At 45.3% G+C, this 18,407-nt stretch overlaps 1 protein-coding gene and 2 long non-coding RNA genes across 11 annotated transcripts in view; 2 read left to right on the top strand and 1 right to left on the bottom strand.

Annotated features, from left to right (window-relative positions):
* LOC133386996 (uncharacterized) overlaps nucleotides 1-3,380 on the top strand; it is a 34,095-nt gene extending 30,715 nt beyond the window's left edge. For all 5 annotated transcript variants that reach the window (XR_009763331.1, XR_009763332.1, XR_009763335.1 and 2 more), the window contains exon 3: nucleotides 2,920-3,380. This is a non-coding gene — a long non-coding RNA (uncharacterized LOC133386996). The remainder of the gene's footprint in view (nucleotides 1-2,919) is intronic.
* A 3,636-nt stretch (nucleotides 3,381-7,016) lies between these two features.
* LOC133386994 (uncharacterized) lies at nucleotides 7,017-13,118 on the bottom strand. 2 transcript variants are annotated; one of them, XR_009763329.1, is made up of 4 exons: nucleotides 12,970-13,118; nucleotides 10,675-10,757; nucleotides 9,132-9,270; nucleotides 7,017-8,175 (listed from the first exon to the last, which is right to left on the bottom strand). It is a non-coding gene; the product is annotated as an uncharacterized LOC133386994 (long non-coding RNA). The 2 variants fall into 2 exon arrangements; XR_009763330.1 differs by lacking the exon at nucleotides 12,970-13,118 and adding an exon at nucleotides 11,757-12,110.
* Nucleotides 11,812-18,407, top strand: part of LOC133386993 (histone-lysine N-methyltransferase EHMT2-like) — a 69,680-nt gene continuing 63,084 nt past the window's right edge. For 2 of the 4 annotated variants that reach the window (XM_061630871.1, XM_061630869.1), the window contains exons 1-3: nucleotides 12,471-13,002; nucleotides 14,815-14,960; nucleotides 17,355-17,469. In XM_061630871.1, coding sequence (XP_061486855.1) covers nucleotides 14,883-14,960; nucleotides 17,355-17,469 — 193 coding nt within the window. In that variant the 5' untranslated portion in view covers nucleotides 12,471-13,002; nucleotides 14,815-14,882. Of the gene's footprint in view, nucleotides 12,157-12,464; nucleotides 13,003-14,814; nucleotides 14,961-17,354; nucleotides 17,470-18,407 lie in introns of those variants that run through there. The other 2 variants (XM_061630870.1, XM_061630873.1) reach the window with 2 other exon arrangements.

Raw genomic sequence — 18,407 nt, 5'->3', positions numbered from 1 at the left:
TTAATGTATTTTAAGGTCTGTTTATGATGTTTTAGAGTGTTTTTAGCACTTCTGTTTGCTGCCCAGGGCTCCTGCTGGGAGGAAGGGCGGGATATAAATCAAATAATAAATAAACAAACAACCACATTGGCCATACCTACCCTAGGCTGACTAAATGAATGTTAAGAGTCCCACAGAGATCCCAGTGACCTATTTTGTGCCCCCACATTCATTCATACTGTTGTTATTTGGGGGCTGAATCGGGACCAAACTAGGCATAATGTGAAATGTGTTAGTTGAAGTGCTAGGGTTGCTTTTAAATAATTAAGAGATGCCATGGGAATGGGACATTTGTCAGGACCTTAGCGGGGAAAGAAAGGGTTGACTGCACCTTCCTACAATGAGAATTGTGCTAAGAGTGATTGAAATTAGGGCTGTGCAACCACTTAGCCCAAATCAAATCAGGTCCCCGCAAGGCAATCTGAAGCTAATAGTTCCAGAGTTTCCTTCCTATACATTTAAAGCAGAATCATGCTTTTTTAAAGAGTCATGGTTTCCTCCAAAGACTCCTGGGAACTTAAGGTTGCTGAGAGGTGTGAAGAGGCCCTCACAGAGCTACAGTTTCAGAGTTCCCTCGGCAAAAGGATTGATTGTTCACTCTGAGAATTTTAGCTCTGTGAGGTGAAAAGGGGTCTCCTAACAACTCTCAGCACCTGCTTATTCCATATGCTTCTTCACTCATCTTCTTCGGTTTGCAGCATAGATTTCCCCTCCCACCAGACCCGCAGCGAGGAACTAACTCCATATTCCACATCTAGTAAACATTGATATAACAGCGAAATTAATCTTTAAGAGTCCACTTCCTCATCCAGTATCAACTTCTCGAGTTCCGTACAATCTGTAATGGTCTGTTATGTCACAAAGGGTCTGGCAAGAAATCAGAGATCTCAGCTGATGACCAAACAACCAGAGAATCCCATGTCCCAAGCTTGTTACCATCTCTGGTATTGTCATTGGGTTATTTCTTCTATAGAAACCCCTCATTCTGTACAGTTTCTTAAATCTCCAGTTACTTCTAGCGTACTGTTCCCCTATTTCTTGACATTCGGGATGGTACTTCAGTGGGAGAAGGAGCAACACTCCTGGATATAATGCCACTCTCTTCTTCCATACTTTGAACAGCGATAAAGTAAATTCATTATCAATCCAAACTAAGGATCTAAATTTGTGTTCATAACATAAATAGCCTTCCAAGCAACCAGCTGGTGAATAGAAGGCTCAGTCCTGCTTGGCTGTGTTAGGGATGGAAAGGTCTGTCCATTTCAGTTCTGTCTGTTTCTCATTTTCCCAAACTTAAATTGGGTTCTCCACATATCTGCAGCAATTCATTATTATTTTTTAATCCTCATGGAAATTTTCCAATCAAATAATAAATAAATAAATAAATTTTCATAACCAGCTTTGTCTAATCTACACATTTTTGCAGTTTCTCCTAATGCAATGCATTTTTTATGTAGTTTTCACTCATATACTCATGATTGTGCACACGTTCTCCGATATGCATTTTTGCAAACAGTGCTTAGTTGAAGTACCTCATTGCAAATTTGGATAAGTGTGAATTTCAAAGGGTGGCTGCTTTTCAGTTCTCAAGCTGTTTCAGAAAGTGTGAACGTGATAAATTCAGCATTAAATGTGTACTGAATCGAATTTCTTCCCCCGACTGTGCATGCAAAATCCCCTGCTAGGAAGAGTGGCATGCTACCAAACTGCAGTGCATGGGTGACTGAGAGCCTTCTTGCTATTTGAAAGCCCTCCCCTACTGCCCATCGCCCTCCCTCTTGACATACCCAAATGGTTCCAGGTGGGCTGATGCAACCCAGGATGAACTGGAACTGTTGCGACCTGATTCTGCTGAAGCCCAGATCCTCCCAAATCAGCCTGATTTGGTTTGGGATTTGGACTTTGGCCAACTCTGGTGCATAGCCCTAATGGTTTCCCAGGGGTAGGGAAACTTTTTTCAGCTTGATGGTTGCATTCCTCCAGTGGACAACCTTTGGCAGGAGGGATGCATGCCTAGGGTCGGTGAAGCTAGAAGCAAAAGCGGGCAGAGGATCAGATGTTGACTTGTACATTGTTGTTCTTTTACTGTACGTTGTTGAACTGTGTTATATCTATTTATTTATTTATTATTTATATCCCACCCTTCCTCCCAGCAGGAGCCCAGGGTGGCAAACAAAAGCACTAAAAACACTTTAAAGCATCATCAAAACAGACCTTAAAATACATTAAAACAAAACAACTTTAAAAACATTTTTTTTAAAAGCTTAAAAAACATCTTAAATAAAAAGGGTTAAAAACATATTGTTTAGGGGGAAAAGATTTTTTTAAAAAAATATATTAAAAAGCAATTCCAACACAGACACAGACTGGGATAAGGTCTCAGCTTAAAAGGCTTGTTGAAAGAGGAAGGTCTTCAGTAGGCACTGAAAAGATAACAGAGATGGCGCCTGGCTAATATTCAAGGGGAGGGAATTCCAAAGGGTCAGTGCCGCCACACTAAAGGTTTTGTTGAAATATGACTTGTATTTTAAAATGTATTTTATATTTTCCTTTTCCATGTGTTTAAGTGTGGCAGCCTATGGCTCTGAGCAATAAAGATTCATTTCATTTGCGCAGCGGGCAACATTCCAACCATGGGAAAGCCCGAGGTTTTACCCCCTGCCCCACATCTCTCCATTTTCCATCCCAGCTAGCAAGAGGCATTATCTCAGTCCAAGTGAGGAGGGTGGGAAGAAGGCCCAGGGCGGGGTGTGGTCTAGGGAAAGGGGTGTGAAGAGAGGGCAGGAGCACCACGTTCAGCCTATAGTCATAGGAATCACAGGAAGCTGCCGTATATTAGATCAGACTGTTCATCTTTCTCAATCTTATCAATTGATACAGGCTGGCAGCGACTCTCCAGAGTTTCAGGCAGGCGTCTTTCCCAGCTGTACCTAGAGATGAACCTGCTGCCTTTTGCATGCAAAGCAGATGCTGGACTAATGACCCATAGTCCTTCCCCATACCATAGTCCAGAGCTTCTCCACCCCTGTTTTAAGCTGCTGAGATGCGCTAATGTAAACCAGAACGTGGAACTTTGCTGGAAGCCGCTGTGAACCTGAGCTTTGGTGTAATGGAACATGAATGAATCTGGCTCCCAAGCAGCCAAATGCGACACTGCTACTTATAATAATGAGCAGAAGAATCTGCCAAACATAAAGTAATGGGGGGGGAGCAGGGGAAGATGTGCATTGTTTGAACTGTTTGACATCATAAAAGAAGATCCACACTTGGGATGTTTATGCCCTAGATTGTTATTTTCTGATAATGTACCTGGTTAAAATAAAGTTTTCCCTCTGGATGCATTTATAATGCCTAGATAAGAACAATTCACAAAATCCTATTTTAGCTGCACTGTACACAAACAACATTTGCGGATGCACAGGATAACATCAGGTACATATATACGCGGAGAGGGTGGTGGTGGAAAAGGTATTTCTAGGAATATTATTACTTGGTGCCATATAAATGCCAAGCATTTCAAAAATCAAAAATACATTTGATTCCCTTAACCGACATTCTTTATAAAATTGCATCTGCAATTTTTCTCCCTCACTCCCATTGACAACTAGAAGCATCTCAGGACAGAGGCAACAGTGTTTATATATTGTGCATTATATCCACTGAAAGCAGAATTCAGGAGCAGGTTTGGAGTCTGTGATCTAATCCTGCGGTCTGTAGTTAAAAGTAAAAACAAAGTATTTACTGTTCTGTTTTGGTTTCCCCCCCACTATTGTTAGATTGCCATTTATTCAAAAGATGCCCCAGTAGTTTCCAAATAAAACAAAACTCATCACCAACTGAGAAGTGTCTTCTAACTTGCTTCCTTGTGGTTTTGTGCTGATTGGAGCCAATCAGAGTGAGAGGGGGTGAGTCAGCCGCTGAGAAGACTCTTCTCAGTAGCTAACATTTTTCCCTTTCATGTTGGAAATGTGGTAGTAGGAAATGTGGTAGTAATGGGTGACTTCAACTACCCGGACATAGATTGGCCGCATATGTGTTCCAGTCATGACAAAGAAGCAAAATTTCTAGATATTCTAGACCAGTTGGTCATGGAACCGACCAGAGGGACGGCAACCCTGGACTTAATCCTCAATGGGGACCGGGACCTGGTGCGAGATGTGTTGTCGAACCGATTGGGAGCAATAACCATAGTGCTATTAAATTAAACATACATGTAAATGGCCAATTGCCAAGAAAATCCAACACGGTCACATTTGACTTCAAAAGAGGAAACTTCACAAAAATGAGGGGATTGGTAAAAAGAAAGGTGAAAGTTGTTTAAAAACACTATATTAGAAGCTCAACTGGAGTGCATACCGCAGATCAGAAAAGGTACCACCAGGGCCAAGAGGATGCCAGCATGGTTAACGAGCAAAGTCAAGGAAGCTCTTAGAGGCAAAAAGTCTTCCTTCAGAAAATGGAAGTCTTGTCCAAATGAAGAAAATAAAAAGGAACAGAAACTCTGGCAAAAGAAATGCAAGAAGACAATAAGGGATGCTAGAAAAAAATTTGAGGAGCACATTGCTAAGAACATAAAAACCAACAACAAAAAATTCTATAAATACATTCAAAGCAGGAGACCATCTAGGGAGGCGATTGGACCCTTGGATAATAAGGGAGTCAAAGATGTACTAAAGAATGATAAGGAGATTGCAGAGAAGCTAAATGAATTTTTTGCATCTGTCTTCACAGTGGAAGATATAGGGCAGATCCCTGAACCTGAACTAACATTTGCAGGAAGGGATTCTGAGGAACTGAGACAAATAGTGGTAACGAGAGAGATCTGTCTCTCCCCTGCCACAGATCCTTTGGCAAGAGAAGACTAAGCAATGGAGGCAGGAGAGTCATTTCTGCTTTGCAAAGCTTCCACCTACAAGGTGCAACTGCTAACTGGCACTGGAATACTTTTGCCCTGCCAGCCACTGAGCTCCTCCTCAGGAAACTAACTGTGGCAGCAGAGGACAGAACCTATCCCAAGAAAGAGCATCCTCTAACTACAAGAGCAGACCAGCTCATTCAGCCCACAGAAGGTCCACTGCATCCAAGATCCTGCTGACCTGAGGGGATGGGGGTGGCCCACATCCTCCCCAGCATGCATTGATATACTGTTGCTAAAAGGTTCCATTTAGCTGTGATAGCCAGTAGCCTTTGACAATCCTGTCATGATTTGCCTACTTCCCCCCTTACAAGAACAGACCCCCTTCCCCACTCCAACTAATCAAATGGCATTGTTCATTCCAGATTGCTAGTCAGCAACTACATGTAAATAACATTTCAGTTTTAGAGTGGTGTATATCCCACCTGCTTATGGTAGTGAATTCCCAAAGTTAATACCAGCATGGATGTTCCGCATTCTGCAATGTTAAATTGAAAATACCCCCATGCCATTCTGCTGCTTTCCATAAGCTCAAAACTTAGTCTTGAACTCAGAGACACTTGCTTAACAACCCTCTACGTATTCATGGCGATATACAAAACACTCAGAGTATCAAGACTTCAAAGTATAAAACAAGAGAGAAAAATCCAGATCCCTGACAGAAAAAAAGTCCAACAAGGACAGTTTGTTGAAATTAGTAACAAATCAGCCATGTTCTCAAAGTAGCTATAATGCTATTACTGACCTTGCTCCATACTCGGATCGTCATCTTCTGCAGTTTAAAAGTTAAAATGTCTGGCTGATTTTTAATTAATGTTAAATTTCTTAAATTAAAGTCAATGATAAGCACGGGCATGCTCAGTAAGAACCGTCAGTGTTCTAAAAGCCAGACTTGCAGCTCTTTGGCTTGGCTAATAAGGTGGCCACATCCATGCCAGACCTTTATTTCACTTTAGGCAGTCATGGCTTCCCCCAAAGAATCCTGGGAAGTGTAGTTTGTGAAGGGTGCTGAGAGTTGTTAGTAGACTTCTATTCCCGACACAGCTCCAGTGGCCCGAGTGGTTTAACAGTCAGCCCCTCTTCTGGGGATTGTAGCTCTGTGAGGGAAATAGGGACTCTCCTAACAACTCTCAGCCCGCTTCACAATCTATATTTTCCAGGATTCTTTGGGGGAAGCCATGACTGTCTAAAGTGAAAAAAAAGGTCTAGTGTGGATGTGGCCAGGGACAGCTTTGGTTTCAATTTGGTTGGGAGACTATATGTGTCTGCTGCAGAATAAAAAGGTGGAGGAAATCCTGAAAAACTGATATTGTTCACAATGTTTTCCTTTTGTAAAGGAAAGGGGTATTCTCTGCCAAGTGCCCACCCACCCATTCTCTTCCCCTCCCCCAGGACAGTTTCACCTACCCTAAGCGTGATTGTACAGGAGTAAATCCCACTGAACTCAAAAAGCATGCAAATGATCAAACCTGCCCTCCCCTTCCTCTTGCCCCTTCCTGCCACGTTCCTTCACCCCTCCCACCCCTACCCCTCCAATCCCTCCCCCCTTCCTCTTTCCTTCTCCTCCCCCAAGGAACGTTTTTACTTATCCTAAGCATGATTTCACAGGAGTAAATCCCATTGAACTCAATAAGCATGCAAATAATCATACCGGCCTTTCCCCTCCCTTCTCCCCTGTGGTCAGTTTCACCTAGGCTAACCATAATTGCAGAGGAATAAATCCTATTGAATTCAATAAGCACGCAAATGATCAATCCATTCTCAGCAAATTTGTGTGGGATCCCATTTCTTATCTCCTGGATTAAAAAGCAGAGAAATTCAGTAATAGGCAACAAAACCTTGCAGTCTAAGAACATACCTATAGCCAACAGATATTTCTTTCAAACTTTAAAAAGCAAGGGAAGTTGGGCAGCTATAATGAATTCACCAGGGGAGCAGGAGACCTGACCGCCTCTCTTGAGCTATTGTACTGCCCTACAAATTTATCAAAATGCAAACAATTTGGGTATTTGCACCCCCACCCCAAAGAAGACAAAAACGTACACACAGGAAGGATCTGGCATCACAGTCACTTTATTGAGGAGTGTCAACATCTCAGAAGAAGAGCCCCCGCATTCGGCGGCCAATGCCCTGGTGGTCATATATAATGTTAAACTTGTTCACAAATTGGTTCATGGTGTTGCATGTCTTGGTGATGGTGCCCAGGTAAGTCATAAGGCCCACATCATTGCATTACTAGGAGGAAAACAACAGGAAGAAGGCAGGCAGTCACTGAGGATACACAACAGCAAAGGCAGGCTCCTGATGGCAGGCATAGTACACAGCTCTGGGAGCAACTCTTCCGTGTCCCTTCCCATTTGCTATAGGTAAGAAGAGCCTCCCTTGGTGGTGATCAGTTTAATTTAATTTTATTTTATTTACTGTTATTATGTGATTGCATTTGAATTTTTGTATTTTATCTCATTTTAATGTACGTCGCCTAGATTGGCTAATTGCCAGATAGGTGACAAACAAATATTATTATTATTATTATTATTAATAATAAACTGCTGCCGAAATTACTAGCTAAAAATATGGAAGAGAAATGCACCATGCTTACTAGATTAGACTGAGAAAAGATGGGCTATTCTAACGATAAAACTAACTTACTTTAAAAGAACATGTATAAATTAGCCAAATAAATGGGTAATGTTCCCTTTTTTTAATGATAAGCATCAAGATTACATGATGAGTTTAATTTACTGTAATCTTTGTGTATCTTATAAATAAAAAGTTTAAGAAAAGAATCTCATCAGAGAAGCGCCAGAGGCAGCTTTAATAGTTAGAATCATAGAAGAGTTGGAAGGGGCCAGTGTTGGAAAGCCCACTACCTCTCTAGGTCATTGGTTCTATTGTTGTATGGCTCTAACAGTTAGGAAGCTTTTCCTGATGTGCAGCCAAAATCTGGCTTCCTGTAACTTGAGCCCATTATTCTGTGTCTGCATTCTGAGAAGATCAAGAACAGATCATGGCCCTTCTCTGTGTGACAACCTTTTAAGTATTTCAAGTCTGCTCTTCTCGAAGCTAAACATGCCCAGTTCTTTCAGTCTCTCCTTGTATAGCTTTGTTTCCATTCCCTTGATCATCCTCGCTGCCCTCCTCAGAACTTGTTTGAGTTTGCCTTCAAGTGCAGTGTCCAAAACTGGATGCAGTAGTCAAGGCAGGTGACCAAAACTGGGACCCTGTCATGGAGAAAATGCAGATTTCAAATTTGCCTCTGATATGGTCCCAACCCAGATCTTTCTGAGGGAAGGGGTTCACCTGCAACTTGCATTGGTGGAGGGAAGCTTCCTTTTGCTTGATTGGGACTTTTCCCCCAGGGCAGACACAAGAGCCCTGATCTGGTCAAGAACAGCAGCAGGAAGGAAAGGCCGAAGCCCCCCAGCCTCAATCCAGGTTGGCTTTTTTTTTTTTACAAAAAGTCTGGACAATCACACCAAAATGGCTAATTGTATGATTGTCATCTCATATAGTTTAGATGCCAGTTTCTCAGAAATTAAACCCAAAATGAATTCTACAAAATTAGAGAATTAACACATATTGGCAAAACTTATATAGGCTGTGTGCTTTTTAGGGCACAGAAAAGCAGAATTAGGATGGTCCTGGAACAGAGCCGTCTCCACCGGTTGCTAAAACCATCCCACAGAGCCACTAGCAGTTCCTCTCTGCCAGCCTGCACTCTGGACTAGCTCAATGTGGCCTCTCTGCCTCCCCCAGTTCTGGACATCTGTGGGATGTTTTGGAAATGGGAGGCGAGCTGCGTGACTCTCAGGTCGGGAGCCCACGGATAGAGAATGGGTGCAAATAAACGGCAGGAGAGTCTGAGAACCTCTTTGGTTTCCACTTATTATTTATTTATTTATTTATTACATTTATACCCCACCTTTCTTTTCATGATTGAAACCCAAGGAGGCTTACATATGGTTCCTACGTGGTCTCCCATCCAGACACTGACCAGACCTGACCCTGCTTAGCTTCAGCAGGGAGCTGGCCATATGTGCCTTCAGTCCATTGCATAATCAGCTACATTTTTCAAATGCACACACTTGCAGCTGAAATAAATTATCCATAGTAGCAGAATGTAAACTGATTTGCACTTTTGTTGAAGTTGTCTTTGAGGAAGAAAAAAATCACATACCCACTCCCGCGTTTGTTTTCGGAACAAGACCTGAACTGAGCTTACACAGTCCTTTCTACAGAGAGGTCCACTCCTGGTTAGCTTCCTTAATTCCAGCAGACTAATCTGGGCCAGAAAAGCAGTTTGCTGCTGCTGCACACTTGGAAGAAAGTAAGACCAAAATAAAACAAGACTTTTAAAACATTATGATTTTTGATTGAACTATGGTTTTTGAGTCTGTCTTTTCCTAACCAATTGAGCTATGTAAAGGAATTTTGCAACTTGCTCTGTTATGAATTTATCTTTATCTAACAAAAGGTGCCGAGCTATCCATTTTGAGGATCTTTCAGAAAAGTTTATAATAAGTGGCACAATAAGTTTAATCCTGGCGTCACTATATAGTTCACGTTCAAGGAGTACATGTTCTACAGTTTCTGGGAGATTAGAGTTACATATGCAAAGACGAAACTCTATAGGAATGCCTTGAAAACGGCCCGTTAAATAAAAAAAAAGGTAAGCAATTAAACCTTGCTCGGGAAAACAGAAATCTATAGTGAGGGAATGTTAGTTCTTCCAAATATGAGGCTTGGGATGGAAAACGAAAAGTTAAATCCAGGAAAAGAGGGGAAGATGAAGTTTTGGCCCTTGAAAAAGAATATTGTCGGTCTAAATCAGCTATTCTTTGGGTAATAATATAATCAGCTTTCATAAAATTCCATGAGGACAATAGATCGTGCGACAGGCCTAGGCGATTTAACTTTTCATTAAAAATTTTGGACCAAGAGCATTTGAAAGGATCTTTTCATATTAGATTCAGGTATCCCATGGAGGGCCCAAAATAAGCCATTTTGTTCCAAAATTTAAATGCTTGCGACCAGGCTGTGCATTCTACCGAATTTATTCCCGCTTCAAGACGGAGGCTAGCTGGAGAGGCACATCTAGGCAGGCCAAATATAGCCCGCAAGTACCCTGAAAGAACCGCTTCAATTTTCCCGTTAAAGTTTGTTATTGGAAGAAAGTAACTCTAACCAATAGACTACAAATCAGCCAGAGATCCACCAGGAGATCCCAAACTCTGCCTGCCAGCGCCTTCTGCGGGCTCTGTTCATCGTTCTGCGCTGTCCGCTGCCAGCTTTTGCTGGTGATCTTATAAAAGAAGAAGTGGTAGGAGGGAGGTGCCCAGAATGACAAAACAATATGATAAAAAGTCACGCTTACCAGATTCAGCCTGATGAACGTGTTATTGACAATTTGTAATCTTTTGAATAACATCAACAATACCATCACTTTGAAGGAAGAATTTAAACAAGCATCCCCTGATGAAGGCTATATGTGATTAGCCGAAATGCATTAGGCTTTTTATATTATTTTTATTCATAAAAATGGAATAAAACGGTGACTTTTTATCATATTGTTTTGTCATTCTGGGCACCTCCCTCCTACCACTTGTTATATTGAATGACATCCACTTTTCTGCTACCTCTGATCTTATAAAAGGCCAACTGCTCAGGGGGTGCATCACAGCCCTCAAGAGTCACCACCCAGGAAAAAAAAGAGTGCTCACCTGTGACATGAATGTACTGGGGTTTGTTCTCTGAAGGGAAGTTGAATGCAGAGGCTGAATATTTGTCGTGTACAAACCCAAACCTGAGGAGAATCAACCGTTGCAGAAGAAATTAGAAAGAAATTAGGGGAGGGGCCCCACCTTGCATGCAAAAGGTCCCTGGCTTCCTCCCCACAGCGGCATCTCCAGGCAGGGTTGGGAAAGACCCTGCGGGAAAACCCCAGAGGGCTGCTGGCAGTCAGTGGAGACAACCCTGAACTGGATGGACCAGTGGCCTGACTCTGAATAACGACAGAGGAGGGGTCGCAGCCCCTGCTTTGCACGCAGAAGGTCCCGGGTTTGACCCCCAGCAGCATCTCCAGGTAGGGCGAGAAGAGACCCCTGCCTGAAACCCTGGAGAGATGCTGCCAGCCACTGTAGACACTACTGAGCTAGATGGACCAATGACTCGTTATAAGGCGGCTTCCAGTGCCCTTAAGCGACGGAAAGAGCACGCAACAGAGAACACTGCCTTAGACGTCCACGTGGCCCCTCAGAGTCTTGCAGCTTAAGGCAAGGGTTGCCAACTCCAGCCACCGCATTCTGCACATGAGCAGGAATCAGACCGACCATTAGGAGGAGGTCATGGAAAAGGCAAGACTCGCACACAAATCTTTGTCGAACCCATTTCTAGCCGCTCCCTGCAGACGTCACTGCTGTCCCCCTTCCCACAAGGAAGAAGCTTCTAATTAAAGTTGCATGGGCCCCTTTTGCTGTACAGGAGTAATTTCCCAGAAAACATTACAGAAGGGTCTCGGCAGCAGGTCTGATTCAGTATAAGGCCACTTCCTATGTTCCTATGAAAAATAAACCTATTTAGGGACAGCTATTTAAACCAGACTTTGCCTACTTGGCACCCTCCAGATGTTTGGGGCTACAGCATCTGGGGGGCACAAGGTCAGCAGAAGCTGGTTTAAAACCTTCCTCTTCTTAAGCCCATGCGCGCACTCTGTGCCATTTCTGGCAGCCACAAGCACTAAGCCCTCCCCTCAGACACCTCCAGCTGCCCTCTCCCTCACCCCCACCATCACCCCCACGGGTACCTAACAGCGCAGCTGCCTGGCTTCGCCCTCCAAAACTGAGGCTGAAGGAGCTGTGTTTGCTTGTGTAGGAACCCGGGCGGCTGGGCAGCCAAGGCAGGAGGAAACCTGGGATTTCGGAGTGAATGAGCTCCTCGGCTACGAATGCCACCCCAAACCATTTCCGTTGGAAGGCAGAAAAATCGCCCTTGGCGGCCGTGCGCCACATGGCAGGCTGCTGGATGCCTCCTGCAAGAGAATAACAGGGGGCCCTTTGGGACAGGCTCCCAGGCCGCCTAGGCACGCAGCCACGTGGCCGAGAGGGGGGCCAAGCCTGAAGTGGAAGGTCCAAAGGGCCCCATTCCTTGGCCCGCTAACGTGGGGCAGAGTCCAGGAGGAAGGTTCCAGCACAGCTTTCCGGCAGGTTCATGTCACTGTTCAAATGAAGGGAAGTCTGCAAAAGGACGGCCATCTTCGCTGGTCACTGTGGCGGGGTTTGTGCAGGGGAACCTCTGGGGGGGGACCTGTCTGCCTCCCCCACCCCTGCACCCTCCAAGAGGGTCTGTTAGAAGAGATCAAGAAAGAAAACGTGGCCAGTCTGAAGCAGGCAATGCTGCCGGGAGGGGGGGGGCGGGAGCAGGAGGCATGTTGGGAAAGGAATGCAGCTCAGTGGTTAGAGCACCTGCTTTGCATGCAGAAGGTCCCAGGGTTCTGTCTCCCACAGCATCTCCATGTACGGCTGGAGGAGACCCCTGGAGAGACACTTCAGGTCAGGGTTGGCGACACTGGGCGAGATGGACGGAGGGCAGAAAGCCTCAGGAGACGCCGGAGAGGGCTTCCTGTGCCTTCAGACCAGGCTTGGGTCCTGATTTGTTTTTTGTTGTTTAGAAGTAACGCAAACTGATAATGATAACAATAATCCGATGCACAAGAGCTGAAATCTTAAATTCAGGCTGCAATCCTGTAATAATAAAGCTGAAACCTTACACTGGGACTGCAACCCTGCACCCATTACCCTCAGTGGAGCTTACTTCTGAGTATAGGATTGCCCTGATAGAGCTTGGGAAACTACAACTCCCATCAACCCGAGTCACCATGGCCACTTGATTTGACTGATGGGAGTTGTAGTTCAAAAAATGTAACATAAGGCCCGTGGCAGTCTCTGGGGTCTCCCAACCGCGGGGGTTCCTCCACGTGACCCAACGGCTTTATTGCGGAGGAAGGCGACGGCACTGACCTTCAGCGTCCAAAACGCCAGCATCTTCCGCATGTAAGGCTGGATCTCTGTCTGTAGGGTCTGGAAATAGGTGGACGGGGGGGCTGGAGCGCCTTTCCCGGGCCAGCAGGTGCTGGAGCACCCGCGGGTCCTGCAGCAAGCTCGGATTGCGCCGGGCCCGCGCTGCGCGCATCAGATGCGGCGGCAGCTCCTGTACTGCACGTGCGGAGCTGGGCAGGCTGGAGGAGGCTCGGGGCGCCTTGAAAGAATATCGCGCAAGCGGGACGGACGGACTGACTGGCTGGGTCCACTGGGACAACGCAAAAGCCAGAAGAGAAACCCGGAATGCCCCTCTCCTTATTAAAGAACGAATAAAGTGATACAAAAGTTGGGCGCGCTTTTCTCCCGCCTTTCAGAGCCGGGAACCCCTGGGGAGCAAGACAGACAGGGCTGGGCAGGTTCTGGAGAGAATACTATCTTAACAGCGAGTCCCAAACTTTACCCTCCATGGACAACTTGAAAATCGCACAGGGGTTTGGTGGAGCTCTCCATAATTTTTTTTTTTTGGCAGCAATTGTAATGCGCTGTGCTGGATGCATGATCTTCAACTGCATTTTGATTGCTTCTTTTACTTACGCATTGTATTTTTATATAATTGCATTGCAATTTTCATTCCACGGCATTCAACTTGTAATACAATAAAATAGAATATAAGCAATAAAAGACGCAATCAAAATACAATTAAGAATCAATATAAGTGTTTACAATGTGGGCATGCTGTGGACAATCTGAGTGAAGCTCACAGTTTGCAAACCCTTTAATATAACAATTGCAATACAATAGTTTACAGCGTTTATAAAATATAAAATCTGCATTCACTAATTCTGAACAATATAATTAGTGTATTTGTATAATATTTATTTTTATTTATTTTCTTCACAAAAACCCATGCCACCAACATTAATCAGCAATAAAATTACATTGATAAAACAAAAACAAAATACACCACAAATCAGTCAATACATCAGCATAGCTTGGATCACCCTCTCAGGGAAAGCATGGGTTAGCAGATGTGTTTTAAGTGGGTGTCTCCATTTCAATACTTTAGGTGCTTGTCCCCTATAATGCAATATATACTTATTTACTGTGTATGCTTTCTGATAAAATTTGTTTTTTGAGCAGCTGTTTTAAATGGTTCTTTTCACTGAAATGTGTCATTGTATTTTACTTCATATTTACCATATATAATCAGGGAGTAGCTGGGCTTTGTGTTTTCAAATGGGGATCAGTCCTTACCTCTTCATCCCAGAATCCAAGTATAAGCTGCCACCTCCAGCACTTAGCATAGACTAATTTAGTCTGCATGCAATCTCCGTTTTAAGACTGAGTCTAAATGCAAATGCATGGCTTCAACATCCAAACTATTTTGTGTCTTTTGGGGGTTTTGCCTTCATCCGCTGCCGTGCTTTCTGTAACCTCTTGCCGGATTTTTGGAGAACTCAAAACCTGGCTCATTAATTTGTGATATTTTCATTGGTCTTAATATAGGTATTGCCCAGCTGTGGATTTTCTCCCTTTATGGACCAACATGGCTGACTTTGTTATTTATATATTTTAGTTTTATATTTTAAGAGGCTTTGCCCTAAAAGGTGGCCTTGAAAAGCGTGATTATCCTTGGAGGATGCATGCATGTGGAGAGAAATGGTGTTGGCAACCACAGAGTTGCTGGATCAGCCTGGGTGTTGCCAAGTTTAGAGAGCTCCTGGCCTGTGGGCTAGACTGTGGGAGAGAGCAGAGAGGGGAGGGTTTTCCACATGAAAGCAACCATTTCCAGGTCCTATTTTTTCACCTCCTTCCCTATCACAGGGGTGTTTAATGAGACAAGTTCACTGGAGACGGAGCGCTTTGAGGAGTTGCCCCTTTGCTCCTGCTGCATGGAAGCACCTACTATTCAGCGCCTTAGCCAGCAGGCGAGAAAGCAATGCATGGCAACTGAGAGTGCCGATGGAGAGGTAAGAAAATTGGGGGAGGGGGAATCTGGAACGAAGCAAGTTCAGGCGTCCCTGACACCTTAGAGACGACCTCCTCCTTGTGTCCCATTTAAACCACAGAGATCCAAGCAGGCCCTCCGGTTATCATAAATCGTCATTCTGTTTATTAGCAAACTCAAGCAACGAGTGCCAATAGAAATTGAGTCAAATGGGGCCACTGAGACAATGTGAGGGACAGGTATCAGTGCTCGAGGCCACTTGAAGTTTGCAAAAGTACAAAAAACCTTTTTTTAAGGAAGTCAAACCTAAGGTGACAATCCTCTCCCCCCCTTCCCCAAACCCAAAACAGCCCAGTGAGGATTGAGTATGATCAGTTGTCACAGAATGTTGAGTGTTCATGAGAGAGAGAGAGAGAGAGAGAGAGAGTGCGTAAGAGAAAGGCCCTTACTGCACTGCAAGAAATAGTTCACAAGAACAGGATAGAAATGCTTTTCATAAAATAGATAATAAGAATGGCTGGCTGGAACCTTGAATAGGAGACATTGCTAGATCAGGCTAAAGGCAGTGCAGCATCCTGTTTTCACAGTGGCCAGAACCAGAACCCCTATAACTTACATTTGATTTAAAGACATATTTAAAGAAATCCTCAAGAAAAGTCTATAACCTAAGATCTGTATTTTTGTTTATTTTTGTAATACAATTTAAGTTGTATTTCACATACATATTGTATAAAACTTTTTTTTAAAGGAAGATGATACACTGCAATATTTTGTTGCAGGTCCTAATTGCTAGTTTGTTGTTGTTATGTGCCTTCAAGTCGATTACGACTTATGGTGACCCTATGAATCAGTGACCTCCTTTGCACCTTGGAAAGCTCCTTGAACGTTCAGACTAAAACCCAGAGCGAATTCCACTGCCCCACTGACATGGAGCCACCACCTGCCACTGCTTCCTGCATTCTGCAGCAGGAGAGTCTTAACCCAGGGTGGGGAACTTGTGGCCCTCCAGATGTTGCTGGACCTCAACTCCCATCATCCCTAGCCATGCTGAAAGGAGTTGATGGGAGTTGGAGTCCAACAACATCTGGAGGGCTGCAGGTTCCCCATCACTGTCTCAGATTGTCTGTCTCAGCTGTTGGGCAGGATTGTACGGGAAGTACCCCATCCTTCACCATGCCCTGATCCCAGGCTGCTTAAAGAAGAGGTGGGGAACCTTTTCCCTATGAAGTGCTGTTGATATTTGGAAAGAGGTAAACTGAGGTCCTTAGCCAGTGGTAGGCAGAGCCATGAGTGAGTGGAGTTTGGGGCATTGCCAGATTATATAGTGCTGCCTCTGCACCACATCATTTCTCTGGCTGTGCACACACTGTGCACTTGGCATCTCCCCAAAGAATCCTGGGAACTGTATAGCTTCAATTCCCAGCACCCTTAACAAACAATAGTTCCCTGGATTCTTTGGGGGAAGTTTAAATGTATGGTGTGCATGCAGCCCCCCCTTCTGCTATCCAGTCTTTGTGAGCCATATGAAATTACACCAAAGGCTGCATTAAACTGGTCCAAGTTTCCCACCCCAGCTTGAAAGAATACCCAATATGCCAGGGAGCTTGTGTCCCTCTAAATGCCGCTGGACTCCAACTCCCCTCAGCCCCAGCCATCATTGCCATTAGTCAGGGATGCTGGAAGTTGTAGTCCCACAAAAGCTAGAGGACCACTGGTTCCCCATCTCTGCAGTATGCTAAACCAGCTCTCCCTTGTGAATGTAGATTACAAGACACAAGGCTGCTTTTATACCGGTCAGGCTGTTTATCCATCTAGGCCAGGAGTGGGGGAAGCCTTTTGTGGTCAGCGGGCCATATCTTAATCTCCCCAACTCTTATTTATTTATTTGATTTATATCCTGCCCGTGGGTGAGGCTGTCCACATGACATCATAGTGACATCAGGTGATGTTGTGCTTTGAAGCCCCAGTTGTTGAGGCTTCAAAGTGCAATGCGGGGCTGTCTGAAAGCCCCCTGCAAGCAGCTCCACACTGCTCCTTGGACCTTAGAAAAATCGGAGGTTTAAGGAGCAGCACAGGGCTCTTTGCAAAGGGCTTTCAAACCTGACATCAGGTATAGGGTGGGTGGGCGTGGCTTCCCAGAAACGGTCTTCCAAATCAAATGGGGCAGCCTGGTGGGCTGAGGTTGGCTCGTGGGCCAGAGGTTTCCCACCCCTGATCTAGGCCAGTGTTGTTTCTTCCAACTGGTAGCAGCTCTCCAGGGACTGGAGCAGGGGGTCCTTCCCGTCACTGGCTTCCTAACCCTCCAAAGTGGAGATTCCAGAAATAGAACTGGCAAAGCACACGCCCTTTTCACTGAGCTACACTCCTTGCCCCCAAACTGCTTCCCATTCTCACTGTGTCCCTTTTCCTGCCCCAGAGCACTGTCTCCAGCTCCAAACGTGAGCCCCAGAAGTCCTGGTGGAATGACAACCCCTGGGTCAAGCCGTCCCGCAAACGCAAGCGCAAAGAACTGCACCCCAGTGATGCCAGAGGTGATTATTCATCTGACAGCTCCAGAACCAAGGCTGGGATGGAATGGGGTGGGGTGGGAGTTGTTCTCCCTGGGAAAATGAAGCCAGAAAGGGGAGGAGTGCTGCTAAGACAGAGGTGGGGAATGCATGACCCTCCAGGCACTGTTGGACTCCGATTCCCATCAGCCCCAGCCACCGTGGCCCAATGGCCAGGGATGATGGGAGCTGTAGTCCAGCAACGTCTGGAGGGCCAAAGGTTCCCTGCTCCTGCTCCATGTAGATGATATGAGGAGGGCGCGGGATAGGGGCAAATGCACCTTCCTTGTCCTCCTTGATCTCTCAGCGGCTTTCGATACCGTTGACCACGTTATCCTGGACCGCCTGAAGAGGTTAGGACATGGGGGGCACTGTATTGCAGTGGTTCCATTCCTTCCTCTCTGGTAGGTACCAAAGAGTGGCATTGGAGGATGAGGTCTCGGATCCTTGGCCTCTCACTTGTGGGGTGCCACAGGGTTCCATCCTCTCCCCGATGCTGTTCAACATCTATATAAAGCCGCTGGGGGCAATCATCAGGAGATTTGGGCTGCAATGTCATCAGTATGCGGATGACACGCAGCTCTATCTCTCATTTAAATCTTCACCGAGGTTGGCTGTAGAAACTCTGTCCAAGTGCCTGGAGTCGGTGAGTGGCTGGATGGGAAGGAATAAGCTGAAGCTGAACCCTGACAAAACCGAGGTACTGTTTGTGGGTGACAAGGGAAGGATGGGGGATGTGGACCTGGTGCTCAATGGGGTACGATTGCCCCTGAAAGACCAGGTCCGCAGCCTGGGGGTCATTCTTGACTCCCAGCTGTCCATTGAGGCTCAAGTCTCGGCTGTGAGCCGGGCGGCGCTGTATCAACTCCATCTGATACGGAGGTTGCGCCCCTACCTTCCCAACCATCTGCTCCCACCGGTGG

This window comes from Rhineura floridana, chromosome 6 (assembly GCF_030035675.1).
Source record: "Rhineura floridana isolate rRhiFlo1 chromosome 6, rRhiFlo1.hap2, whole genome shotgun sequence".
NCBI classification, from domain to species: domain Eukaryota; kingdom Metazoa; phylum Chordata; class Lepidosauria; order Squamata; family Rhineuridae; genus Rhineura; species Rhineura floridana.
Note: the sequence above shows the minus strand (reverse complement) of the source record. Positions and strands in the feature narration are given on the sequence as shown.